This window comes from Sceloporus undulatus, chromosome 8 (genome assembly GCF_019175285.1).
Source record: "Sceloporus undulatus isolate JIND9_A2432 ecotype Alabama chromosome 8, SceUnd_v1.1, whole genome shotgun sequence".
Taxonomy (NCBI): domain Eukaryota; kingdom Metazoa; phylum Chordata; class Lepidosauria; order Squamata; family Phrynosomatidae; genus Sceloporus; species Sceloporus undulatus.
The window spans coordinates 1,620,469-1,647,651 of record NC_056529.1 but is presented as its reverse complement, the minus strand read 5'-3'; the positions used below and the strand labels follow the sequence as shown (position 1 = coordinate 1,647,651).

Below are 27,183 nucleotides of genomic sequence, written 5' to 3'. Positions count from 1 at the left end.
AGAGGTTTCCCCAAGATGCTTGCTTCCTCCTGCCAGGCCCCTCTCCAGATGGGAAAGGGAGAAGCGGTCTCCGGGCAGCTGGAGGCCCAGAGTTCCGGGGCAGCGCCTTCTTGGCCCGAGGAGGCTGCTCCGAGGGGCTGCTCGGCCGAGGCGCCCCGGGGCTTTGGGCAAGGTTCGCGGGCAGCCTCCTTTCCATAGCGTCATGGAATGGTAGCACTGGGAGAGACCCAGGCCATCCAGCCCACCCCTTCCAGCCGTGCAGGGACTCTCCCTTCCTCCTCGCCCTCCCTTATGCCTCTGGGCCAATGCCCCCTTGGAAGAGGGAGCAGGAGCAGGAGCAGGAGGGTGCTGATGCCCGGGGCTGGCCCTGCCAGGGAGGCTGGCTCCGTGGGGCTGGACGGGGCCGGGAACCTTGCGGCCAGGAGGGAGGGAGGGAGGGAGGGAGGGAGGGAAGGAGGCTCGCGCCGGCTCCGCCCGCTGGCCCTTCTTAAGCCCGACGGGGCCGGCGGCCGGCAGAGCTCAGCGGGGCTGGCGGGGGCCCCGACGCCTCCTGCTCTCTCCTGCTCCTGGTCCTCCTCGGGCGGGAAGGATGGAGGCGCTTGGCCCGCGGAGTCCTCCTCCTGTGGGGCTGGGGCTGGGGGCGGCGGCGGCGGCCTGGGCGGCGGGTGTCGTGCGGGGGCTGCGGTGGGCGGCGCCGAGAGGTCTGAGCCGGGGGCTGGCGCTGCGCCTGGGGCTGGCGGCGGTGGCCTCCCAGGGCCTGGCCCGCGCCCTGCTGCTCCCGGCGCCTCTGGCCGCCGCCCTGGCCGCCCTGGCCGCCTGGGCCGCCCTCCCGCGCCCCGCCAGGGAACCCCGCGCCGCCGCCCGAGGCCGCGCCGTCCTGCTCACCGGTGAGTCGCTCCGGTCGGCCGGGGCTGCTGCGGGGCCGGCTCTGGGTCATCGGGGCTCTCTCCTGCTGCTGCTGCTGCTGCCGGCTTCTTCTCTCCTTTGGAGGCACGTGGCGCCGGCAGAAGCAACAGCAGCAGCAGCAGCAGCAGCAGGGCAAGGCTTCTCGCTTCTCCCCGGAGTTTTCCGGGGGAGGGGGCTTGGTGGTCCCTGGGGCTGGAGACCCGGCCCAGAAGGAGTGACCCAGGCGAGGCTCCCTCCGGAGCGAGGGACTTGGCCACCGGGCTCCTCCGACCCTGAGCCTGGGGGGGGGGGCACTTTCGCAGCGAGGAAGAGGGCTGGCGCCGGAGGGTCCCCACTGACCGCTTCGGAGGGGGCCGGGGCTGCCCCCTTGACTAGGGAAACCCCCTGGAGTCCTGGCCTTTCTTCCCGAAAGGTCCCGGGGCAGGGCTGCTTGGAGGGGGCTTCCCTCGGAGCCCTGGGGCCCGGTGGCTGAGCAGGAGCGGGCTTTTGGCAAGAGCCTTGGCAAACCCTCCTCCTCCGCTTGGTGTGGGCCTGGGAGCCGAGGGGGGGGCAGACCCATCCTCCGACCCTCGGTGCTGCCCGGAACCGCCTTCCTCGCAGTTCCACGGGGGCGCGAGGAAGGGAGGCGGAGAGGGTTTGTGGTTGCCTGCCTCTTTGGCGGGGAGGGAACCCCCAAGCATCCCTGGAGACCCTCCCCCCTCTTTCTCTCTCGCCCAGATCCTGTGCCAGGCACCTTCCCCCCCCCCCCAGAGAAGGGGCACCAGGGGGCATCACCATGGACAGCGGTGGCAAGGGACAGGCTGGGCTGCCTGGGTCGGGGTCCTTAGCCACCCCTTGGCCCAAAGGCCAGTGAACCCTCTCCTGAGCCCAAAACCAAGAGAGAAGGCCCTCTCCTGCCAGGCTGCAGCTGCCATGCTGCCAGAAAGTTCCCTGGCTGTCACTGACTGATGGACGTGCCCTCCTTGCCCCCCTTTCCCCTTGTTAATGGGGGCTTGTGAGGGGGGACTGGCAGGAGTACCACCTGAGACCCGACGGTTGCGTCGCCTTCGCCTTCGCCCTAACTGCTCCTGGCAGCGGATTGCCATCATCTGTCCCCATGAACTAATTTCAGGGCGACATCCTGACAGAAGGAGAGGCTAAAGAGAGTTATGGGGCCTTTTGCTTTGGGGGGGTTGTCCTCTGCTGGGGAAGTGGGCGAGGGCCGCTTCCGCAACGAGGCTGGCAAGAGTGTTCTTGGTCAGGGCTCTTGGTTGCTGGAAGGACTTGATCTAAGGCAGGCCTGGGGACCAAAGGCCTGACTTCCCCCCCAGTCTTCCCCCAAAGCCCTCCTCCTCTGGGGTCTGTCTGCCTGAAACTCCTTTCAGGCCCTGCCGCCCCCTTCCCCAGGCCGCCTGAAGCCCCCTCCCCTCCTGACCACAAACCCTACAGACCAGACCAGGCCGCCTTCTTCCTCCAAAGGCAGGACTTATGGCCACTCACAGATTTGTCCCCTGAGTCTTTTTGGCTTGACAAAGTTACTTTCTCGGCAGCTTTTCAAAGGTCCCCTCATACTGTCTCCTTGCCCACATCGTCTTGCCCAGCTGAAGTTTCATCGATCCCCACTTGGGCTGCCTCCCCCGCCCCCAAGGTCAGGACAACGCCGCCTTGCCTTGAGCCAGACCCCTTGGGACAAGTGGGACCGAGGCGGGGGGGTGGAGGAGGAGTGCCAAGTGCCCCCCTCCCCAGTGCCAAGGGGCGATAGAAGAGGCCAAAGGGGCCCAGCAGCGCCTCGGTTGCCAGACTTCCCCCCCTGGGCCTGGCTCTGAGGCGGTGGGTGGGTCGCAGGCGGCGGGGATGGTCTGCTGGCATCCTGTCTTGGGAGAGTTTGGGAGTCATGGCGGCTTATGCCAGTTAACCATAGTAAAACATTCCGTGTTCTTGGCCTGCCGGGCATCTCAGCTGCACGGTTCACCTCCAGCCTCCCAAAGCAAGGATGTGGGTCTCTCTCTCTCTCTCTCCCTCCCTCGGTTTGTCCTCCTGGAGGAAAGGCAGCCCTGGGGTGGCCTGGCAGGGGCTCACCCTCTCGGCTCCCTTGGCCTCTCCTTCTCACGGGGAGCCGTGTTCTCCCTGGGTACTCAGGTGTGCCAAGGAGGCTGCAGAGGGCCACTCTTGAGCATCCTTTCCCAGGTCCCCTTGCGAGACCTCCTTGTACTCTGTATGCAGCCTTTTGGGGTGAGGGTGGGGGGAATGGCATTCCTGGAACAGGTGCCTCCCCCCCAGTTCAGGACCCCTGGGGGCTTGCCTTGAGGCACAAGGCACCTCTTTTGGCCCAGCTGGTGGTGAAGGGAGCACCTGTGGCACTTCTGGCCAGCTCCCCAGCCTTTTGCCTTTCTCAAGGCCCGGGGCTGGTGGTTTGACCGCAGAGCTGATTCCCTGCTCTAGGGCTTCCGTCTTGTCTCCTGCTGCCCTCCCCCCAATGCCCAGTTCTGCCTGTGTGTCTGTGTTAGAGTGCGTCGGCTCCAAGGACAGCAGTGTGGCCTCTGGCCATTCCCAGTCCCTTTTCTTCCAGAGCGTGGCTCAGCATCCTCTGGCCTCCATCGCTCTCATCGAATCAGAATCATAGAATCGTAGACCCCAAGAATGGCCCTGATCCAGTCCAACCCCCTTCTCCTACCATGCAGGAACTCACAATCAAAGCACCTCTGACAGAGGGCCATCCAGACTCTGTTTCGAGACCTCCAAAAAGGAGGCTCCACTATCCTCCAAGAGAGCATCTTCCACTGTCAAACAGCCCTTACTGCCAGGAAGGTCTTCCTAATGTTGATTTGGACTCCCTTCCCCTGTGGCTCGCATCCATTGCTCTGTGTCCTGGTCTCCGGAGCAGAAGGAAACAAGCTCGCTCCATCCTCAGCCTGACATCCCTCCAGATATTGAAGCTCTCAGGCCTTCCCAGCAGAGGAGGGCCTGGGGGCTCTCGTTTGGCGCAGGGCCCTGCGGGGCCCCAGGGCTGCCTTGAGCTCCACTTTGTCCCTTCTTCTGCAGCCCCAGGGGACAAAAGCTCTTGCTCCTCCAGCGGCACCTTGGACAGGTCTCCTTCTTGGGGTTTGGGGTAAGAGAAAGCCTGCAGGGGAGGGGCTCTCCCTGTCCCTCCCTCTCCCGACCCTTCCTCTCCGAGGCCTAGTCCACTGGGCTTCAAGGGGGGCTTGTGCAGGGCAACCTGGCTTGGGGCAGGGGACACTGGCACCCCAGCCTTTCGCAGCCATCTGCTTCAGAGCTGGGGGCCAACGCCAGCCAGACCCCTCCTGGGTCCTGAGGAAGGGGGCTATTCCATGCACCTTCCCCTTGTACCCATCACAGCACCCTTTCTAGAGTTTGGCAAGCAAACAAGGCAGACTGCTCTTCTAATACACCAATTTAGGCCCAGGGCTGTGGGGACCTCGCCTCCAAAGCACCATCCAAATGAAGTAAGGAGATTCTTGCATGAGACCCCTAGGTTAAGGCTTCTGTGGTTGCTTTATGGCTTTCTTCCCATTGCATACTATTCAAATGTTGCCCCTAATGTTTGTACGTCCTCCCTCCACATTTTTGTCTTTCTGTTGCTTCTGAGCCATAGATATTCTCTGGGAAAGTGACGTGCAGGTGCTGCATGTTCACCTCTCAGCTTGACACATGGGATCTTCATCCCTCCCTCCTTCGAGGTGGCCCTCCCTTTGCCCCAGTTGGCAGACTGAAGGGGGGTGAGGGTGCCTGGGCAGAGCAGGAAGCGGCCTTAGGACCAGGCTTGGCATCAGCCCCCTTCTTAGGATGGCTACCCTCTCCCCACCCCACCTGTTTCCCATGCCTTCGCTTGGGTCTGGAGAGGTGGGTTAATGGGTGGCCTTTTTTAAAAAAGCCATAAAGGCCTCCAAACAGGTCAAGACACTTATTTAGAAACTAGCCATTGATCTCTGGCTTCCCAGCAGCATTTTGGCCACAGAAGGAAAGCATTGACCCCTTCCCCGAGCTGGAGACGACTCTTGCGGGCCCTGTTTCTCTCTCTCTCTTTGTGATTGTGTTTGTGCCCTTCCACATGTGCGCCTGTGTGTGCACAACCGCCCTGCCCAGCACACCTCATCCTTCTTGGTGAGTGTCATGACTGTTAATGGTTAATGTGGCCATAAACCTGCAGGGGGTTTGCAATCTCTGGGAAAGGCAGCTATCAGCTGGGCCATCAGCACAGCCCAGGAGAACAGCCTGTACCCTGCTGGCAGCAGCCCATGGGGAGGGGAAGGCTGCGGCTGCGGGGGAGCGTTCGCATCCCTTTTTTCTGACCTCTCCTTCTCAGTCCTGCCTGCAGCAAAAGTGTGCATGTGTCAGTCAGAGAGAATAACTTTTCTCCTGGGCAGGAGGTCTTACTTTTGCTGGACCGAAGGGAAGGGACAACCCAGGCCAGGCCATGCCATGCCATGCCAGGGCCCAGGCCCTCTTCTTCCATCCGGGAGGGCTGCTGGACCTGCCTGGAGCACACAGGAGGGCACGGGGGGGGGGGGAGTCTCCTTCCCCTTGTGACCTTGCTGCCCCCCTCCATCTGTCAAAATGAAATCTGTAGGGTCCCCAAGCAAAGCTGCAAAAGCAAGTAGCAAGTGCTGCTCTCCACAAGAAACAGTAGGAGACATTTGTGTGTGTGGCTAAGTCATGAGTTTCCCTTTACAGACGTTCTTGGGGTGGTTCCTGTTTCCTGGCTGAAAACCCGAGGGGCAGGGACTCTGCTGCAAAAAACAGGGTCTTGCGGCACCTTGTTGACTAACACCTTTCTGTCATTGTGCCAGCTTTTGTGGGTTCAATCTGCTGCAACCGGTGCCCAAACCGTTCCTATCTTCCAGCTGGGGGTCTTGATGGGGCTTTTCAGGGGAAGTCTTCTCCCAGCCCTAGGTCCAGCCACCAGCCCCAACTGGAGCAGGTCCAGCAGAGCGGGTGGGTCTCCTCAGGTAGGGCCAGCAGTTGGTTTGAGGCCCTGGATGAAAGGCACCATCTGCTCAGGTCAGAAGTGGGAGGGAAAGGAAGAAAGGCCTGGTGGGGGTCAGCCGTGGGATGCGGGCATCCTCTGTGGGTGTGAGCGAGTCCCTGAGGGCAGCAGGCCCTGGTCACCTGTAGACAGAGCCCTGGGAGCCCTCCTGGCTGGAGAGCGGGTTCTGGATGCCATGATGGGGAGGAGAGATAAAGAGCAAAAGAGGAGTTAATGGGGTAGGGCAGAAGCAGGAGGTGCCTGGCTTGGGAAGGAGCCCTGGAGTGACCCACAGGTGGGGAGGGGGCCTTCCATTCCCACCCCCAGCAATGTCTCAAAACCCTGGCAGCCTCCCCCCAGTACAGGCCCCGGGGCTTCTGTCTTGGTGTCTTGTGGAAGCAAATGCGCCCGGGGGACCTGCATGTTGGTATGGATTGGTCAGCAGATGAGGGTCCCAGTGCTTCATGCTCTGCAGGAATGGCAGACTCAGGTGCCACCTTGCCTTGCAATGCTCCTCACATGCTATGCACAGAGTTGACACACCATAGTCATAATTAAGGCCCATAAAGGAGGACAGCTGTGCTGCCGAACACCGCCAGCTCTGTGGGCAACAAAGGAAGATGTTGTCTCGGGGTGGGATGGGGCTCTGGACCACCCACTCAAGAATAGTCCTCCCTCCTGCCCCAGTTGATCCAGTTGAGAGGGGGAGCTCAGGGGACACACTTGTCTGTCTCTGGCCACAGAGACCTGCTTCAAACCAGCAGCGTTAATGGCGTGCCACCCACCTGGGCAGGTTGGCAGCCATGAAGGCTATTTTTAGAGCCACCCTTTGCGTGACAGCTTGCAAGATAAGCGCTATGTTTTGTTTCCCTTTCTCAAAGCACGCTGACAGGCTGCAGCTGGGGCAGCAATGGAAAAGCCCAGGTCTGGCAGAGCCAAAGTCCCTCCTGCTCTGTGGCACCTGTGGCACCCGTGGTGGCCAGGGCTACCAGCCCACATGCTACCAGGCCTGGGAAGGAGACTAGGGACTGGAGCCCAAGGCCTCAAATGGCATTCCCTGCAGCCCCTTCCTCTTTCTCACATGGAGCAAATTCCTTCCTGTTGCAGAGACCATCTTGGAGGGAAGACCAAACATGGAAGGGGTTTGTGGCAGTGAGCCCCCCCCCGCTACAGTGTTTTAAGCCAGGGGAGGCCTTTGCCTTTGGGTAGAAAAGACCACAAAAGAACCGAGGAAGAGGAAGAGGGAGGCTTGGTTACTTTTTAAGTAGATCAAGACGATGGGTCTATTGCTGACTGAGGACTGAAGCTGCTCAAGAGTGGAGGCAGGGGAATGAGGTGAGGAACTGGGCTGAGTCCTTGCCAACCTTTCCCCTTGGTTGCTGCTCTGCAGGGTGCGACTCCGGTTTTGGGAAGGCGGCTGCCCGGCATCTGGACGCGCTGGGCCTGAGGGTCTTCGCCACTGTGCTGGACTTGCAGAGCCCTGGGGCCCAGGAGCTCCGCCAGTGCTGCTCCCCTCAGCTGACCCTGCTGCAGATGGACCTGACCAAAGCGGAGGACATCCAGGAGGCCCTGCGCTTCATCAAGGCCCAGACGGCTGGGACAGGTGACCTGGGGGGGGGGGGGTGGCTGGCCTTCCGCTGGAACAAATGTAACCACAAAACCAGAGGTGGTTTTTTAAAAAGTGCCATCAGGCAGCAAAAAGGCAGAGAGAGCAACTCAGACAGTGGGGAAATGCAACCAGATTTTAGGGCTCATCTGAGAGCTGTGCCAGAGGCAGCCCGGGGGTCCCTTTGGGGGGGGAGAATATATCTGAAGTGCCCCTGAGGACAGGAGAGTGCTGAGCAGAGTCTGGTTTGGGGTTGGAGACTCATGCTTTCAGAATCCAGTTCACAGCCTCTGGAAGGCTTCCTGCAGACCCCTGGCCCTAGGAAGGCCCCATAGACTCCCAGAAACAGGGCAGCCTTCTGTCGGCAAGCCCCAGGGACTCACTTTCCTTCCCCCTCCAGACACACACATGGTTTGCCTTAGCTGGGTCTGGATTTCCCCATCTGACCCCTTTCTTTGAAAACTCAGGGCTCTGGGGCCTGGTCAACAATGCTGGGTTCAACGACACCATTGCTGACGCCGAGCTGACCCCCCTGCAGCACTTCCGTACTTGCATGGAGGTGAACTTCTTTGGCACCTTGGAGCTGACCAAAGGGCTGCTGCCATTACTACGCGCCTCGCGAGGAAGGATCGTCACCATCAGCAGCCCCGCAGGTACAGCCAGGGGGAGAAGGAGGCCCCATCTGAGCAGCCACCCGGTTGACGGATAGGCCCTAAGCCCAGATTGCTTATGGTGGGGGAAGAATACACCCCTCATATCTCTCTCTCTCTCTCTCTCTCACACACACACACACACACACACACACACACACACACGCTTGTTACGTGTGCCCAGTCCTAGATGCCTGGCACTCTGGGGAGCACCTAATCCAACCCTAGGTGCCAGGAAGGAATGTCCAGGAACCCCTTTGGCCACTGTGCCACCCCAGGCGCACAATGCGGGTAAAAGGCCACCTCTTCCTCCTCTTCTTTCTGCCAGGGAACATGCCGTATCCCTGTTTAGCCAGCTATGGGGCCTCCAAGGCCGCCCTCAGCCTCCTCATGGACACCTTCCAGTGTGAACTGGCACCGTGGGGCATCCGAGTGAGCGTCATCTTTCCCGGGTACTTCAAGACTGGTAAGAGAAGGGCTGGGGAGGCTGGCATCTAGCAGGCGCAGGGGTGCCACCGTACTCAAATGTGTGCTGCTGAAGACTGGAGCTCAGGCTGGCTCTCCCTCCGCAAAGCCAGGAGGCCAGAAGGCGAGGCTGCTCTTTCCCAGTGATGTGCCTCCTGGCCAGGAATGCTCTGTGCCACAGTGAGCAGCTGAGTTTATGGCTAATCCAGGTTGAGAGGCAAACCGGCTGGGCTGCCTGACTAGGGCGTTCCTCCCTCCGGTGACAGGGTCAGGCCAGAGGCTCCCAGGGCAAGGTGGGGCACCCTTCTGGGTCTCGGGGAGTCAGTCTTCCGCTGCCTGGATCTGGGCCTGAATGGCAGAAAGGTGGACACATGGAGGGTGAGGTGGGAGCAAACAAAGGCTCGCTTATTCTTTGCCTTTTTGAAGTAAATGTGTTTAGCCTTGGCAACTCCATCCTTTACTCAATACATTTGAATCTACTGTACTCAACTGTCAGTCAACCTCATGTATAAGTCAAGGACAGGTTTTGGGGTCAAAATTATGGATTTTGGTATGGCCTGTGGGTAAGTTCAGGGTACAATTTAGGAGCATGCAACAAAGAGTTTAAAGGGCAAAAGAAAGGAAAACAATGCTAAAGAACTTACAAAATTTCAGCAAGCATAAAGGCTGGATGGATGAGAGAATAGAAGGGGTTGGTGCTTCTGGGAAAGATCACGCTCTTGCCTTTCACCAGGAGATGGTTCCTTTTTAAATAAGAGTTCAAGTACAGTGCTTACATTAATCCATGGATAAGTCCAGTTGGGTTTTGGGGGCCTATTTTTGGACTAAATTTTTAGAGTTATACATGAGTATATGCAGTACTTTTTTATAACCTGATCCATATGATCTCTGAGATGATAAAGCCTTAACCAAGGGGAACTGTGAGCTCATTTCCTTTCAAAATGCAGATTTGGCTTGTTTTTAATTGTTTGCCTAAGCTACAAATGCAGGCAAAAACTCAAAGAACTGGCACAGCTCTGGCAAAACCACCTCACAGTCTTCTTGCCTAAGAAAACCCTGTGGCGTCCATGGGGTTGCCATGAGTGGACAGACGACTCAAAGGCCCTAGAGAGGGGTGAAGGTTCACTGGGAATTACCAAAGATCACAAACCAGGGAGCCAGACACTTTTATGTTGCCCAGAAGGCCTCTCTGCACTGGAATCGGGGGCTGAGGGGAGCGGGCACAGATTGCAAGCAGAGGATGCAAAGTGGTCGCCCCGTGAGTCAGATGCCACTTAATATTTATGTAAGAAAATGTGGCCTCTTGCTCTTCCACCCCTGAAAAGCAGAGGGTTTGCCTCCCTGGGCTTTGGCCTTTCCTGCCCTTTGGCCTCCTGCGTCTCAAGGTGCCAAACGCCCACACACATGCGCACACATACTCCTTGTTAGGTCAATAATCTTTTGTGCTTTCTCTCGTTGAAAAGATTTTGTCCCTTTGATCAAGCCAGCATAACACTGCTTTGCTGCCGCAGGGAGTAGCTCTGTGGGCGCTGGGCTGCCTTTCCTCGCTGCATGCCCAGACACCTGCCCACCTGCCTGCCCAGCACCTTGGATAGCTCTATCATAGTTCAACCCAAAACCTGGCCATGTCCTCTCCATGGGAGCCACCGGCTTCTTGGCTGCCTTTCAACAAAGCGCCTCCCCTGCTTTCTGCCCAGCATGGCTTCCTCTCTTTCCTTTGCTTCCCAGCTTCAGTGCAGTGAGGCAAAGGAAGACTGGTCAGCCCCCTGCCCACTTTATCCTTCTAAGGACAGCCCTCTCCTCTGGAGGGGAAGGGGGTCCCTGGGTTTCCTGGCTCCAAGGGTGAGTTGCGGCTGGATGTCCCAATCCCCAGTTCAACCATCTGAGCCTAAGGCATTGATAGACTCTCAACTGGGAGGTCAATACACATGTCTCAGAACCTTCGGAAGGGAAGGGCCACCCTCTCAGCTTCACTCTCTCTCCCACCAAACCCTTTCAGGCAGCTCTTGCAATCCCGAATACTGGAAGAAGCGGAAGCACGAGCTGGTGGACAGCTTGCCCCCAGAGCTGCTGGAGGCCTATGGGGAGGAATACATTGAGGAGATCAACAAGCAGTTCCTGGACTTCATGAAGCTGGCAGTGGAGGATCTGAGTGCAGTGGTGGAGAGCATCACGGATGGCCTCCTCTCCCCCCAGCCACTGGTCAAATATTACCCCGGGAGGGGCCTGGGCCTCATGTACTTCATCCACCACTACCTACCCCATGGCGCCCGGGACCTCTTCCTCAAGGCCTTCTTCATCAACCCCAAGCTGCCCAGGGGGCTCCAACCCAAAACCTTCCCAGGCACCCCCCCTCACAAACCCTGACCCCGTCCTGCCTGGGACTCTACCTGGGATGCCCTTTGCAGTGGGGCACAAGGAAGTCCCCTCCTCCTCAAGGCACATGGTATAGGTGGTTCCCATCCACGACTGGCAGTCCCTTCCTGCTCTCCCGACCCCTCAGGTCTGTACCAAAACCAAGGGCAGTGCTGGCGACTGCGCAAAATGGACAGCTCTCTGCACCTTCAAGAAATACCTCCAGGAACTTTGGCTCAGAAACCCTCTGACCAGCTTTCTCTTGCTATCGTTGTTGTTGCTGCTGCTGTCTGGCCAGAAGCTGACCTCCAGGCTGGAGAGATGGACCGCTGGGTCAGCATGGGGAAGGGCTTTTTCCTTGGTGATGAGCCAAACACACTCCTGCCACTTGTGCCAATTGCTCTGCCCTCAGCAGAGCCACTTTCTCTCGCACATGCGCCCTACACATTTCCCTCTGCCCAGCCCCAGAGCCTCATTGCCACGCGGACCTGAGCCACGGCAGCCATGCTGCCTCCAGGGACCAAGAGAGGTTTGCTGCTCAACAGCTTGCAAATCTCGCCCCAAAGAGCCAAGCCTTTTGTGATTGCCACTTACAATAAAAAAAAATTCATGTTGCTGCCTGCCGCGTGTGCCTTGCCATCTTGGTGGGACACAGCACCCACTCCAGCCAAGAGCCCCAGCGGACTGGAATGGCTCCCTCTGACTGCATTGAACCCCATACTGGGATCCTCTCTGGAAGACAAGCGAGGGGCAGGAGAGACTTCTCAGGGGGAAGGCCCCCTCCATGTTGGAGTCCCACCATTCTTCTGCCTCTCCACCAGTGGAGAACACAATACACTGGTCTGGTCTGCAGGTGACTGTAGGTTTCAAAGAGAAGGCTGGCCAGAAGGCAGAAGTCATTTGCTGGTGAGCAAGGAATTGAGCAGAGGGAGGCAGGGACCCCAAGGCCCTTCAAAGGGGCCCCAAAGTGGAGAAGGGCTGCTCAAGGGCCATGCGCCACTCTCCCATGGCTGCCCACAGATAGCGGGGCTTCCCTTTCCTGACTTCTGGCTACGAGGAAGGAATTGGCCCTTTGGACGGGGACCAAGAGGGAAAGACTTGGCAACAGGAGTATCACCTTCAACCATTCATGGGTCTGTGGCATTTGGGTGGGGGCAAGGCTCCTGCTGGAGAGGCAGGCATGGGGAGTGGGCCTTTTGGTCTGTGGGGAAAGCAGTTAGGAAGACAGGCGCAGGGTGCAGACTGCAAGCAGGGTGGGGAGTGGTCCCCCATATTGGAAGCCAATGGGTTCCCCTGGTGAAGCTGGAAACTGCAGAACTCACCTCTACCGGATGGAGTGACAGACAGCCAACTAAGCTGCTTTTATGAGGGGAAGAGACCAATTCCATGGGGCCACAGAGACCCCACCACACTCTTTGCATCTTCTCCCCCTCCACAATATTTTGTCTTGGGAACCTCTAGCAATTCCATTCTTTCAGCGCAGCACAAGCTCAGGAACAGGGCCAGACTGACCCCAGGACCCCTGGGTCCTTCAGCCTGACTGGGGACCATGGGAGGGGGATGAGAGGCTGCCACGATTTCTACCTTCAGGAGCATGAACCGCATCACTACACAGTCCATCAGGGAAGGAGTCTGGGGTAATTCCCAAGTCCACCTTTGGGACAGCCAAATCCCAAGACACCAACTCCATCCATGCGCCCACTCACCCTCCTAGCCATGAAGTATCGAGAGAGAATGGAATCAAAAGAGAATTATCTTGGTTGATCATTTATTATTACAGCTCAAGAGCAAAATGAACAGTACAGCAAACACTCAGAGGGAGGGCAGCAACGGAGCCCAGGCGCATCATCTTCACAAAGACAATGTCTTTCCCAGCATCAGCAGAGGAGGAGGAAGAGGCCAGTGGACCCCCTCTCCTGCCCCACAGACTCTCACACATTGGAGGGAAGGCACAGCAGGGAGACCCCTCCCCACTAGCAAGGGGGTGCCTGTGGGCAGCAGGGGAGAGTGGTGGCCATTTAAGGGCCAGGGCAGCCGCTGCGCCTCAAGATGGCAGGGCTTTCTGGGACGCCAGGCAACCACTGCCACTACGAGGAGACAGAGGGAAGCCCAAACAAACCGGCCTGAGAGCCACGCAAGAGTGCCAGGACCCACAGATGGTGGAAGTGGAGGCTCTTGCTGGGGGGCTTGGAGTGACGAGGGGCTGGGGGAGTACCTCTGCAGCCCAAGCCCCTGGGCAAGGCAGCCCTTTTGACTCATCTGGGAAGTGGCTGAGGCCTTCCTCCCGTGGCCCTGGCGCCATCCACAAAGACCCACTCCCCTCCTCGCTGTAACTGGCAAGTGACTGACCTGGAAGGCTGCCACCATTTCCAGAGGAGCCACTGCCCCCTCCCCAGGTCTGCCACAGCCCCCCCCCCAACACACAGAGGCAATGCAAAGAGCAGAGATGGAGAATGCAGGGGGTGCGCCTTATACTGGTTGAACAAGTTTAATGCCCTTCCTCCAGGCACACTGGTCCTCTGAGGCAACTCAGCCACCATCAGTCACTCCCCCCCCCCCCCCCCCCCCCGGGGGGAAAGCCTTTCCCCCCCCCCCACCCCCCACCCCAAATGCAGAGCCAAGATTGATAGGAAGGAAAGGCAAACCAGTGCCATCAAACCGGCTCCAGACTGGTCCCATAGGAACCCATTGCAGAAAGATAAGCAGTCAAGACAAGCGCCTCTCTTCTCGCCCCCACACACAGAGTGTCTTGCTGGGGGAAAGAGTGCCACACATGGGGCTCACAATCCAGCCACACCTCACAGGTCTCCCTCCTCCTCCTCCTCCTCCGTAGCCAAGCCAGCTTTGGGGAATACTGACAACTGAGTCTGACCTACACAGATCACACACACACACACACAGTGAACACGTTACAACTCTGAAGGTAGCAGCAATGGGGGAGAGGAGAGGGAGGCAGGGATCCTCCCCTGGGCCTTGGCTACACCCCACAGACCCCTCCTGGCCACTCCCCACCAAATGTGCTTTGAGGCCAAGGGGCAGCAGAGAATGAGGGAGAACTATGGGGCTTTGCTAAGGTGAGGGCAGGGGGGGGGCAGGCTCAGAAGATTGGGATGTAGTTGTCGATCTTGGCCCGGTGGCGCTGGGCAATGCACTCGGCAATCCAGACAATGTTGCGGCATTCTTGTTCCTTCAGCTTCACGAAAGCGTAGAAGACGCCAAAGTGGAATTGGTTCAGGAATGCCAACTTGTTCAGCTTCACCTGTTGGGGAAATGAGGGCAAAGAGATGACTCTTTGCTGCCCATCCCCTCAATGGTCCCTCTTGGCTTCTCCCAGAACACAACTGGATAGAAACCCTACCACCTCACACACCAGCAAGCCCCCCCCCCCCCATCCAAATCCACCCTTCAAGATATGGCTGTCCTTTGAGCACCTCTTCCTTTCTACAGCAGCACTTCCTGGCACTTGCCCATTGCTCCCAAGGCATGGAGGGCCAAGGGCTGGAGGCGGGGTGATGGAAGCTGCAAAGGGCAGGGCAGGGTAAGGAGGGCACTAGGCCGGGCATCTCGGTTTGCAGGTTCCTGCCAAGAGCAGAGCCACTTGGGCCTCTCCTCCTTGCACTCAGCTGCCTCTATATAAAAGTCATGGGCCGGGGAAGACTCCCTAGACATATCCTCACTTCAGCCTCATTCCCTGGACCCACCAGCGACTTCTAAGAAGGAAGAGTGACTCCACTGCTAAATTCCAACTCCCTATCAGACCCCACTTGTTAGGGATATGGGAACAGAAACGGGGAAGCCCCACAAGTTGCAAAAAGGAAACCGAAAGGGAAAGGAGAGGGAGGCTTTGGCCAGCCTCTCTTGGTGGAGGTGGGGGAAGAGGTCCTGTGCAATGAGAAGGAGACCCTGTCACTGCCAGGAACTGACCAGAAGGCTACAATGCCCAGAGCTGTGCTAAAGGCCAAGCGTCCAGGAGACCCCTCTCACCTCATGCTCAAAGAATCGGTCCTCCAGCGTCTTGTCTCCAGGGTTGCTCCCAGCTCCCTCAAAGAGCAACTTGTATTCCTGCAGGAGGGAAGAAATGGGATGACTGAGCAGGTAATGGAAGAGACCCCTCTGTCATCCCAAGGGCCAAGGGGGTGCAAAACAGAGTTCAGAGGCGTCTATAGTGGATGGAAGCACGCGGCCCAAAGGAGGCACACAGCAGCCTCCGAGAGAGCAAAGAATCAGGGTTCAACCCAAGGCACAGCCACATCTAGCATCAGCAGGAGTTGGGGGGGTGGGAGGAAAGAGGCAGTGGCCCTCACCGGGTAGTAGTCAGCCACGGCTTTGACCTGCTCATAGTCATCTGCCCGGGCGAGCTGGGCCAGGCCCTCTGGGTAGAGTTTCCCACAGTGGGGAAAGAGCTTGGCCCGGTCCTCTTTGGACAGCTCAGTACCAAAGGAGTTGATGGTGATGATGAAGGCCCTCCGGTCAGCTTCAAACTGTGAGGAAAGAGGGAAAGAAAAGGGTCAGTCCAGGGATGGGGGCAGGCAGGCAACTGGTGTCCTGCCCTGAGTTTTCAGGTGGGGAAGAACTGGCTGGGCAGTAGCCTGGGGCCGGGGGCAGAAAAGGCTGGCTAGAGCACTAATTTGCCAACAGAGTAAAAACCATATCCTTCTCTCTCTCAATGGTCATGAGCATACTGAGCCGTGCCAGTTCTCCATCTCATGCCAGTCCCTACCTCCAAGATGGGGCACATGGCGTCTGCTGTTGTGCCACCCAGGGCCTTGCAGAACTTGTAGAAGGACTCCAGGTAAGCCTGGGGAGGAAGAGCAGCCAGAAGAAGAGAGTCAGTCACATAGCCAAGGAGAAATGGTGCCACCTGCCCAGGGAGCGCTGGTGCCAGGAGACTCAGTTCTGGCCTCAGGGTTTTCTGTGGGGCTCATGCCAAGCTATGAGGCGCCAGCCAGGTGACCCTCCTACCTAAGCAAAGGTTGATGGCACACAGCTGAGTTCCTATAGTTTCAAGGATATTTTTGTGGGAGATGTTCTTCCCCAGCCCAGAAGAGCTCCACAGGGCAGGAGCAGTCAGTCTTGACTTTTCTTCCTCCTCCTTCCACCAAAGATTTTAATTTCTAAACCCACCCTTCTCCTTTATTAATGAGAAGACTTTATTAAAGCAAGCAGCAGGGTGGGTTTAGTTCCTGGAGGATTAAATGAAAAGCTTGATCTCCTCCACTTTTTCCTGCCAGCTGCAGGAGCCATCATCCTTAAATGCCATCCCACTCCCACCCCTTCTTTCTCCTCTTCCTTTTTCCTCAGATTTTGGGCTACAGAAATAGTAAATAATAACAATGAAATCTTTATCTACATTTTCTATAGCCCAACACCTGAGGTCTGGTGAAGGATGGTAGCATCCCAAAAGATGAATTATTGCTTAAAAAAAATTAAATCAAAGAAGTAGATTTCTAAATTTTTGTTTTCCATATCAAATGTATATTGGTGTTCCTAGAATTTATCCACTTATAGAAGTCAGCTGCACTCCCCTTAAAAATCTGACCCCAAATATTAGGGCTTGTTCCAAAATAAAACACTCCTCTGCTGAGCGCTTGGAGATGAGTCTCTTTTGCCCACAGCACCTCTGAGGCTCAAGACCAAATGGCTGCCCCAAGCAACCTTGTCCTTCTGGCCTCTCACTCTCCTGGACCCCAACCCTTCTCCTCAGCTGCTGGCAGGGAAGACCTGGTCAGGATCCCAGGGGAAGAGGTATGATTTTGCTGGAGATGAGAGGGAGCAACAGTTAGGAGTAGCACCAGAGGTAGCACCACTCCCAAGTCTACCCTAAGCCTTTCCAGGGCTGGAAGGGGGCAGAGTGCCCTGACCCCAATCAGAGCGCACCAGCCAGCTCCTCACAGCCTGGGAAGGCCCTTTCCAGTGGTTCAATGAGGGGCTCCACACTTTTCTTCCTTCCTCCCAGCAAATGGCCTTGGTTCTGGCCTGCCAAGGCTGCAATGGCAGTGCTACTTTCTCACTGGGCCCTGGGGAACCTCTAAGAGAGCAAGGCTCCATAAGGAGCCACTTTGGCACCACCAGCTCTCAACACCAGCCACTGCCAGGACACCCCTTGGCAGGAAACCCTGCCAAGCAGAAGGCAGACAGGGGCAAAAGAAGGCGAACTGGTCCAACAGGCATTCATGCCAGCAGAACCAGCTGCAACAGGTTCTCTTCCTTCTCTAGTGGCAATGCACAAAGCCCAACCTTCCCATTCTAAGATGTTTCCAGTCCTCTGTTCCTTTTGGGCTGTGCAGCCTCCAAGGCTTTCTGGCCTCTAGCTTGCAAAGCATTAGGCAGGCACATCACAGCACCTTCAGCTTCCCCAACTGGTCACCATTGGTAAGTGCTGGGGCCAAAAGAGCAGCCAAGACTGCCCACCCTGCTATGAGAACAGGTGGCCAAGAGCAGAGCCTTACCCTGCTCTGCGTTGGCACCACAAGACCAGAGCTGATTGGGACCCTGGAAGAAGGGCAGAAACAATGTGCCATGCTCGGGACAAGTCTCCGCCACTGGAAATTCATTCTGGTCCTCTCGGCCAGCATCCATCACCCTTTGCTCTGTCTTTGCCCACCACCATATCACAAGACCCTTTAGTGAGGGAGAGCTGTTCTCCTCTTAGAGCACTGACCTTGTACAGTGTATTTCGAATAATTTCAATGTTCATTTCATCCAAGTCTTGTTCAGAGATGCAATCTTGGAAAAAGGCCGCTGGAAAGAAAGGAAACATCAAGAGACAGGAAGTTGCCCAATGGGGGACTGTGCTCAAGGGAAGGGTGTCCACTTGGGGGATTTAGGCAGGTTTCAAAGGTCTAACTCAGGAGGAGTCACCAAGCGGCAGCCTTAAAAGTGTCTGGGCATTGGAAGAGTGCACATCTGCCCCCCTCCTCCCCAACAGAAGCGATCAGCCTCTGAAGCTTGCTTACTCACCCAGGGGCGTGTCCACCAATATGGCATTGTAGAGTTCAGCAGGTGTCTGGGCAATGTTCACAGCCTCCATTTGCTCAAAGCTGCCCAGCGGGTGGCACTTGGGCACCAACTCTGCAATGGAGCGCTGGTGGAGCGTTCCCGTGATCAGAAGGATGACATTGTCAATCATGTAGCTGTATCTGCAAGGAAGCCAAGGGGTGAGAGGAGGATGGAGGGAAGAGGCACACCAGCTTCAGAAGTGGGCCCCGTGGCCCTTGCCCCAAGGAACAGGGAGCCCACACAGCTGTCTGCTGACCCCATGGGCTGCAGATACGAAATCTGGCTGAGGTCCTCTACCCCCCCCCCCCATGCTGCTTCACAGTGGAGCCGCCTGGCAGGCCCAAAGAGCCTGTCTTTGGCAGAGGACAGTGCCAACCAAACAAGCTCTTCCAGGGCCAACCCCTTGCCAAGGCTTTTACTTCCTGTATTTAGGAGGCATAGGAAGGCAGAGAAGGCTCCTTGCAGGGTCAGGAGAGGCAAGAGGGAAATAAAACAAAGGTCCTATCCCAGAGGTGGTGGAGGTGGCAAATGCTACCTTGGTGGGGGAGTGATAAAAAGCATTGCATGGAGTGACATCTGTTTTACTGCAGTTCCTCCCGGGCAAAGCAACCATAAAAAAGGATTCCAAACAGGGAACCTTCTCCAGAGACAACTGGCAGCGGCAGCACCCACAGTCATCCCCGCAGGTGATGCCAAGCTGGATGGATCAGGTCTGAGCCAGGTGAACACCCTCAGAGGGAGGGCTCCCCAGCCAAATCCCATGAGGTTTGAGGGAGGGTAATCTGCAGCCAGCCAGCCATGCAGGAGGAGCAGCAAGAGCAGCTCAACCACCAAGGACACCAGGAGGAGGCAGGGAAAGGCCCTAGGTAGCTAGAAGGCTCTGGAGCACCCTTGGGGGGCCTTAGGCCTGCCTCCCAGAAGCTGACAAGGGGGGCCCTCCAGCACTGCCCAGAGCTCAGCCCTCGCTGAGTGCCCTCCCTAGGGGCTCTGTGTCTTCAAAGGCACTGCCACCCGGGGCTCCTGAAGCATGTTTCCTAGTGTCCCCCCAACTCGTTCTGGCACTTCTTCTGACTATGCTCCAAATTCCACTCTCCAGTGCCCCACAGGCAACCATATTGACATGAGCAACTGTCAGGCTCCAGCAACTGCCATCCTAACTAGCACCTTTTCGCAGGCTGGGCTCCACAAGGAAGTGACAGGGGTCCAAGGGGCTTCTGGGATGAGGATGGGGGAGGTGAAACAAGGGTGGACCTTCCAGAGGTTGTGGAACTGGTGCTGTCATCACCATCTAATGACTGGTTAGGGCTGATGGACACTGTAGTCATGCAATCTCTGGAAGGCCTCCACTCCTGCCCCAGACCCTGTATTGTTAAACCTCCAGGAAAGGCAGCTGATCATCCAAATCAGAGTCACATCTGCTGCAGGTTTTCCTTATGCGGCCCAAGAAAAATGGTTTCTCCTCACACCCAGATTTCCAGGAAACTAAAGGTCTGCAAACAGTTACCTGAAAGACTCTTTAGGTGGGGTGGATGTGTTTAGCAAAAGTGACAAACGGAAACAGCCTTGTAAAGATTCCAGGCGGCTGGTGAACTGTGGGCTCGGCCACCAAGCTGATAAGCCAGGCCACTCAGCTGGCTCCTGCCTCTCTCCCCAAGGCCACATGTGCCCCTGTTGCTAAGAAATGGGCAAGGCGACCAGGATGACAGAAGGCGGGGAGCTCGCTTGGCAAGGGAGACTTACGTGATGAAGTCCAGGAAGCTAGCCAGCGGCTCATAGGCATGGTTCCGCATGTGGCGGAACTCCACCACCATCTTCTCCTTCAGCTTGTCGTCGATGACAGACACTGTCAAAGGAGAGGCTTCATTGGCTAGAAAGTTCCCATAATCCGTGCTCTGGAGGTGAAGCTTCAGATCTTGAAGAGAAAAAGCACACTGCTCGGGACTCAGAAAAAAGCAAGAGGATGGTGGATGGAGAGAGATGGCCTGCCGAAGGCCCCAGTTCTCAGTGCCACCCTTCCTACACAGCCTGCACTCCCAGGACTCATTGGGGGGACCCTGCACAGATCACAGGAAGACTGGTTGCGGGTGTGGCGGGACTGGTCACTCAGCTGGTCTGATCCCAAATCATTCCAGGAATGAAACTGGGGCTAAAAATCCACTGGCAAACACACATGCACCACAATGTGGGTACAGCATGTCCCAACAGGCTGCCTCCACCCCAACATTCACAGATTATACTGCTGTTTCCAAACCCCCTTTCTACCCCCTGCCCCTCCCCCCTCCCCCCCCCCCCCCCCGCCATTCTGCCCTGAGAGCCAGGGGAGGACTCTGCCGCCTTCCCAAAGTCTCAGAACATGAGGACCAGCTGGCAACCTCTGGCCTTCTGAAAGAACACCCACTCTGCATGTCCAGTCCTGGCCAAGGAGCCTTTCCTTTCTTGGCCCCCTAACCCCACCTGCCTCCCCACAGGACCCTTCTTCTCTCTCCACACACCCCTCTGCATTGCACATTGGATTCACACCAGGCTTGCTACCTTTGTAGCCCAGATGTACTGTCAAACAACCCTGACAAGACCAGCATCTGATGGGCTCCAAACTTTTTTGCCTCCTTAAAGAGGCCCTCCTGGTCCCAAGCACAGGGAGAGCTATTCCCTGTCAGCTGGTTTTCTGGAAGTTTATCGGCATCTTGAGCAGTCCAAGAGCACAGAAGCTTTTTTTTTTTTTGGGGGGGGGGGGGGAGAATGCAGGCCAGGAGGGGACTGAATGGAAGCAGATGAGATGGGTGGTGTGTGTGTGTGCGGGACACTCTGTTTCTGGGAATCCAAAGCAGCTCAAGGCCTTCTCTGCCTCTAGGGAGTGAAGGGGTTGCGCAACCACTTACTGGCTTTAGAGCAAGGCCCCAGAAATGGGAGGGGGGATAAAAGAGAGAGAAGGAGATGGAGGAGACAGAAGAGAGACCAGCCATCTCTGTGGCCTCCAACTGCCATCAAACCACGTGCACATGGCCAAAAGTCAGGGACGATAGGAGCTGTCAACTTGCACCACTCACATGTTCCCCTCCCCAGATGACACCCCCCCTCCTGTCACCGGCTGTCAAGGCTGGAGAGGATTGGATCCTACCCTTCATGTAGCTGCCAGCTACTTTCCAGGGCTCAGCCACCCCTGTGGGAAAAACATGATGGACTCTCAATGTGCAGATTCTTAAACCCCAAGCAGGCCAAGCGAGCAGCCCTACTGTAGTCTGCAAACCCTAGCTGAGCCCCATTTGTGCCAGCCTACCACATGGGGATCCCTCACACTGCCCCTGAAGCCAGAGGGTGACTATTAGAGCACTCCCTTCCCAACCTTGGCAGGGGGCATGCGGGAGGAGGCAGCCCAAGGAAGGGACTGCTCTCAGGCCCTCTCTTTCATCAACCCATCCACAGGCCAGAGCATTTTCCATGAGCTGGCCATCAGATTCCAGCAGAGCCTGATGGCCACCTGGAGGGAGGGAGGGGCAGCTGTGGCAGAGCCCCACAAACATCTCCCTGGCCTTCCCAGACCCCTCTTCAGTGGCTTACCAGACACCAAGGCCTGCTCAGGAAGCCATTAATGAATAACCAAGATGGGCAACCAGATGGGGAAAGACAGTGGCCCATGTGAGAGTGCTGGGTCTCTTTGGGGGTCCCGCTGTCCCTGACAGGCCAGTGGCTCCCAGGGCACAAGGCCTCAGTTGGCAGAAATGGTCTTTGGAAAGGAGAACAGAACCTGCACCTCTCCTGCAAGGAGGCAGCTGGCAGGACCTCCCTGCGGCGGAACAGAGCACCCCCCCAGATAGGGACAGAGGAGCTGCCCTCCCTCTCCAATATGGGGCAGGATAGGGCTGCATCTTGGCTCCCCCTCAACTGCAAAGCTGGCCCAATTCTTTCGGAAGGTAATGGGTTTGGGAATGTTCTGTGCTGAACTATGATGGGCCAAGACGGGGAAGGGGAGACCATGGACAAGAGGGAGGAAGAAATGAGAACATTCTCAGGGCTGCCTTCCAGAGAGGCACCTCTCAGGGACACAGCAAATTCAGACATGCACGTGCACACACACACACCCTCTCGCTCTCTGTGCATTTGTATTCCTCCTGCTGCAGCTGGCATTCAGAGACAGCTCTTCCTACTGTCAGCTCCTTTTCCTCCTCCGTTATCAGCCAATGCTCCACATGGAAGACTGAAAGCAGCCTCAGAGAGGAAAATAAACCTCTTGCAGAAGTATTTGCATGGAGACAACCTCCTACCTAAATACACTTAAGGCACCAGGTCCAGTCTGATTGTGGAAGCTAAACAGGGTCAGCTCTAGTTAGGGCTGGGATGGGAGACCACCAAGGAATATCAGGTGCTGTTGTAGGTATAGAGCCACAGAGCTGGAAGAGACCTTAAGGGCCATCTAGTCCACCCGCTCCTTCTGCCACACCGGAAGATACCATCCAAGCACTCCCAACAGCCATCCAGCCTCTGTTTAAAAACTGCCTCCAAAGAGGGTGCCTCCACCACTCTCCAAGGCAGAGTATTCCATGGTCGAACAGCTTTTACTGTCAGGAAGTTCCTCCTAATGTTCAGCTGGAATTTCTTTTCCTGTGGCTTCCATCCATTGTTCCATGTTCTAGTCTCTGGAGCAGCAGAAAACAAGCTTGCTCCATCCTCAATAGGATATCCCTTCAAATACTTAAACATGGCTAGCATATCACCTCTTAACCTTCTATCCTCCAGGCTAAACAAGCCCAGGTGCCTAAGTTGTTCCTCATAGAGATTCATGGTTTCCAGAGGAAGGAACTGGCAAAACCTCTTCAGAGGATTCCTTGCCTAAGGAAACCCTATGAAATTTATGGGGTCGCCATAAGTTGACAGATGACTTGAAGGCACACAAACACACACACTCTGCTGCCCTGCCCTAGCTGGGCCGCATCACAGGACATGGAAGACACATAGGTCAGTACCCATGTCCTCCCCCCAATCAGGCTTCAGCCCCACCATGGTACAGGGGTGACATCACTGGACATCCAGGTTCAAATCTTGCACTTTACCATGAAGGTCACTGTGTGACCACCAGCCACCCTGCGTCTAAACCTACCTCACAAGGCTGGCATGAAAGTAATGGACAGCGGGTGTTCTGGGGGAAGGGCCACTCACCCCTCTGGAAGTTGTGACTGTGAAAACAACCCACCTGAGTCACCTACAAAGTACCAGAGCGGGTGCAGCTAGGATGCCTTCCCTGTGCTGAGTACGCCAGAGCTCAGCACACACACTCACCACACATGGAGAATGGATGCACTTTAGCGCCCTTAGTATAAGAAACACTGAAGCTCAGGAAAAGTATTGAAAGTAGAAGCTAAAATCTGTAATAAGGATATAGACTGATACAGAGTTAGTCAGGAATCACCCAGCTAACTTAAATGAGTTCACATCTGTGGAGCCAGATGAACTTCATCCCAGAGTAATGAAGGAACTCGTCGAACCATCTGTCGTCATTTTTGAGAAATCAAGAGAACCAATAAGACATCAGAAGACTGGAGGAGACCAAACACTGTTCTTCCCTTTTAAAAAGACAAAAAAGGAAGAAAGAAAAAAAGAACTAGGAAACCACAGGCCAGTCAGCCTGACTTCAATACCAGGAAAAATATTAGAAAAGATTACAAGAGACTCTCTTTACACATATCTAGATGATAATGCAGTATTTGGTAGGAACCAGCATGGGTTTGTCGAGAACAAATCCTGCCAAACTAATCTTATATCCATTTTTGATCACTAGTTTAGTAGATGTTGGGAATGCTGTGGATGTCATTTATCTGGATTTCAACAGAACGTTTGATAAGTGACAGGAGGATAGATTTTGATGGAACATTAAAGGAACTTCTTGAGAGAAAAAGCGGTTGGGCAATGGAACCAGTTCCTTAGAGAGATGGCAGGGTCCCCTTCCAAAAGAGGCTGGGCAGCTGTACCTGGAGTTTCCGTCCTTGAGGGCCCCTTCCAACTCTATGATTTTAGCTCTACTTTAGCCAGGGCCCTGGACTGCTGACCAGAGGACAGTCCAGGGTGCTGCCCTAAATCAAAATACTAGGCGGGTACACACACACACACACACACACACACACACACACACTGCTGCTTTCCTAACTGGCTTGTGAGACTCTCAGTGTAAGAGCACTGGATGCTAGAGATGTGGCTCTCGTCCTGCAGGCATAAGAAGACTCCGGCCTGTTACAGACTGCCAAAATAAAGCTGCTTCGGGTCTCTTTGGAGTTATGCTATTTAAGTGATGCATGGGTCCTAAGAGTCCAGAGGTTGTGCCAAAGCCACACTCCATTCCTAAGCACTAGAGTGCAGCTTTGGTGCAGCTTCTGGATTCTTAGGATGCATGCATCATTTAAACAGCATACCTCCAAAGAGACCCGAAGCAGCTTTATTTTGGCAGTCTGTAACAGGCCTCCAATGCAGCAGGCGCAGGCTGCCCAAGCCCTCAAGTAAATGACAGGCTATTCTGAAAGAGAAGAGGCATGCCAGCTGTAGTAAAACCCAGTGCTCTCGCCAACAACACCTGAAGCAAGGAAGGCCCAAAAAACCCTGATGATGATGAATAATGTGTCAGCCCTTTAGGGTACTATAGGAGCCCTGAGGCAAAGTTTTTGCAAATAACAAGCTACAGCAAGCACACACACAGCATCACACCCAAGACTTTTAGAATGGAGTTATCAACTTATTGGTTTATTAAGAGGGAACTTGAAGGTTCAGTCTCAAAGAAGTCTTGATGCAACAATTATGAAAATGTGAAATATTCTCTCAAGGACTCGAGTTCCTCACATTCGATCCTTTTCCACACATCTCCCTATGAACGCTTGGAGCCAATTTTACCTAAAAGGGTTTCCTGAAAAAGAAGACTAATGCATAACGGTGTAAAGTAGGACCAAAGCAACACTTTGTTTAGTGCTTTCCCTAAAACACTGAGTTTTCATCACTATTATCCACTCCATAAGCCAGCAGCAGACGTGAGCCAAGCAGCTCAACCAAGAGGCCTTTGCAAACTCACCGGCTGACAGGACCCAAGCTCACCAAGCCCCCCCCCCCACTTAATTCAGGCCCCAAGGTCCAGGGTGAAGGCAGACCCACGGTCTGCCTTGTTAGAGGCAGGCTGGCCAGAGAGGAAAGGCTTCCTTCCCTCCTGGCTTATCAGGAGACACAGGCGGAAGGCAAGCGTCATGCCTGGGGTGCCATCTCACGACAGGAGGGAGAAACTGCAGCAGAGCAGCCCGCAGATAAAGAGGGGGGTCCCACAGACACTAGTCCAAGGCAAGCAGAGGAGGGTGCATAGCTGTCCAGGCAACAGGGGTTTCTGAAGTGGTTTTATGAAGGGGGAAGGGGTCTGCTTCAATAAAACTGGTTCATTCACAGTAATTCCACCCACTCCTTCCAAAGGGTTCGTTATGGGCCTAGTTCTCACGATCCAACATGGTGTGCCAACCATCCTCTGCCCTACTGCAAGGACATAAAGGTTTAGCTGGGAAGGGCATTCCAGTGGGGAGGACCTAAGGCTCCCCACCGCTGCCCCACAGGGCCCTTTATGCCCAGTCCTTGGGAAGCTTTGCCCTTACACAAGACAGTTATTTGCCCCATTCACACCCCACCTTCCTCTCAGCGCTGAGCATTTCCTCCCACAAACTGTTCTTGATCCATGTACAGATGCCATTAGCACTGACCAAGGACCCCCTCCACCCCCAGAGAAAGCTGTGAGGCAACCTGGCAAGCAACAGGGGAAGCCTCTGGAGCAGAGCCAGGAGCAAAGCCAAGCGCAGGCCGGCAGCACCAGACCAGGCCCATCCAGACATTGCCCCAGAGCCCCTTGGGAGTAGCCTGGGCCTGCGAGGGTAGTCTCCTTCCTTGGAGGCCTTTAAACAGGGGCTGGATGGCCCTCTGTCACGTGGGGGTTGATTGAGAGTTCCTGCATGGCAGAAGAAGGGGGTTGGACTGGATCAGGGCCCTCCTTGGGGTCTCTTCCCACTCTAGGACCCTATGGGCTCCTGGGGCTGAAAGCACAGCTACGGGAACAGCCTCCCGTCTTCCCATCGGAAGGACCACTGAGGCTTCACAGCTTAGACATTCCTCTCAATGGGAGAAAACTTCCTTTTACATGGTTCTGCGTTACCCAAATCTCCATCCCCCTGTTCAGTCAGAAGAGCTGCAAAAGGCGTGCTGTTGGGCCCCCTCCCTCCCTCCCTGGCCTTTGTCCCTGGCTCTCCCTGCAGCCACGGAGGGACAGGGGAGACTTGCCCAGGGGAGCAGAGCGGGCCTTTGGGGCTGGGGCCAGGGGAGACCCCTCAAGCCGGCCTCCCTTTTGCTGCTGGCGGCCCCGAGAGAGGCAGGCCTTCGGCACTTCGTCAGGGGAGGGAGGGGATTCCCTGGGGCTCCCTCCCTCGGTCTCCGGGGAGTCCCGGGGCATGGCCTCTTCGCCCTCCCCGCATTTCGTGGCGCCGAGCCTGGCCTTCTTCGCGACGCGTGTCGGTGTGTTCACTCGTGCATTTTGCCTTTCCCTTGCGTAGCCTGCGTCGCTTTCCAAATGCTCCCCGCCGGGGCCCTGCCTTCCCTTGGCCGAAGCGGACGCCCCTCCCTCCCTCTCGAAGCAAAGGCCCTTCCCTTCTCCCTCCCTCCTTCGGCCCCACCTTCGAGGCTCTCGCACTGGACCAGGTTGAGGTAGTCGGCCTGGCTGAGGACTCCGGCCTTGAAGCCCCGCACCAGGCCCTCCAGGTACCCGCCGTCCGCGTTGAAGTACAGCTCCGGGAAGCACGACAGCAGCATCCTGGCACCGAGACGGAGAGGCTGCCTTCCTTCGCTCGGCGGCTAGCTCTGAGGGAAGCAGCAGCGGCGGGGGCGGGGCACGTGACTCCACGGTCACATGACGGCGGCGCCTCCGTCCGCTCGGCCAATCGGGGAGCGCGGAGGGAGGGAGCCATAGACGCCGGCGCCTAGAGCGGACCTCCCCTCGGCTTCCGGGTGCCTAGAGCAGCGCCACTTCCGGCTTCCGCTCGGAGGAGCCTTTGGATTGGCAGCGAGAGAGAAAGCGAGGAAGAGAGCGCCGGAGCTTGAGGCCGAGAGAGTGTGGCCTGCGCCGCGGCACTGGCCTCGTCCCGAGGCCTCTTTCAGCTTCCGTCTCGTGCCATTAAATGCTCCGGAACTGTTTTCAGGGCTTCCCTCCCTCCCTCCCTCCCTCCTTCCTCCGCCGTGAC

General features: G+C 56.5%; 2 protein-coding genes across 2 annotated transcripts; one reads left to right on the top strand and one right to left on the bottom strand.

Annotated features, from left to right (window-relative positions):
* The first annotated feature begins 589 nt into the window (after window positions 1-589).
* HSD11B2 (hydroxysteroid 11-beta dehydrogenase 2) lies at window positions 590-11,565 on the top strand. The gene is made up of 5 exons (XM_042437759.1): window positions 590-887; window positions 7,260-7,472; window positions 7,943-8,128; window positions 8,454-8,591; window positions 10,590-11,565. Exons 1-5 carry the CDS (start codon window positions 590-592, stop codon window positions 10,955-10,957), a joined length of 1,203 nt encoding a protein of 400 aa, XP_042293693.1. The 3' UTR covers window positions 10,958-11,565.
* Window positions 11,566-13,527: 1,962 nt separating this feature from the next.
* Window positions 13,528-27,116, bottom strand: ATP6V0D1 (ATPase H+ transporting V0 subunit d1). The gene is made up of 8 exons (XM_042438592.1): window positions 26,620-27,116; window positions 19,685-19,856; window positions 17,906-18,084; window positions 17,607-17,686; window positions 15,666-15,743; window positions 15,250-15,426; window positions 14,930-15,007; window positions 13,528-14,204 (listed from the first exon to the last, which is right to left on the bottom strand). Exons 1-8 carry the CDS (start codon window positions 26,753-26,755, stop codon window positions 14,043-14,045), a joined length of 1,062 nt encoding a protein of 353 aa, XP_042294526.1. The 5' UTR covers window positions 26,756-27,116; the 3' UTR covers window positions 13,528-14,042.
* Between the last annotated feature and the right edge of the window lie 67 nt (window positions 27,117-27,183).

What these genes read in the sequence shown, in the direction of transcription:
- HSD11B2 (XM_042437759.1), top strand. Translation starts at nt 590, where the DNA reads ATGGAGGCGCTTGGCCCGCGGAGTCCTCCTCCTGTGGGGCTGGGGCTG. An exon ending in GGCCCAGACGGCTGGGACAG is followed by an intron (nt 7,473 to 7,942) that starts GTGACCTGGGGG and finishes TTGAAAACTCAG; the next exon opens with GGCTCTGGGGCCTGGTCAAC. An exon ending in CACCATCAGCAGCCCCGCAG is followed by an intron (nt 8,129 to 8,453) that starts GTACAGCCAGGG and finishes TCTTTCTGCCAG; the next exon opens with GGAACATGCCGTATCCCTGT.
- ATP6V0D1 (XM_042438592.1), bottom strand. Translation starts at nt 26,755, where the DNA reads ATGCTGCTGTCGTGCTTCCCGGAGCTGTACTTCAACGCGGACGGCGGG. An exon ending in TTCGAAATACACTGTACAAG is followed by an intron (nt 15,744 to 17,606) that starts GTCAGTGCTCTA and finishes CTTCCTCCCCAG; the next exon opens with GCTTACCTGGAGTCCTTCTA. An exon ending in CCATGTGCCCCATCTTGGAG is followed by an intron (nt 15,427 to 15,665) that starts GTAGGGACTGGC and finishes CTTTCCTCACAG; the next exon opens with TTTGAAGCTGACCGGAGGGC.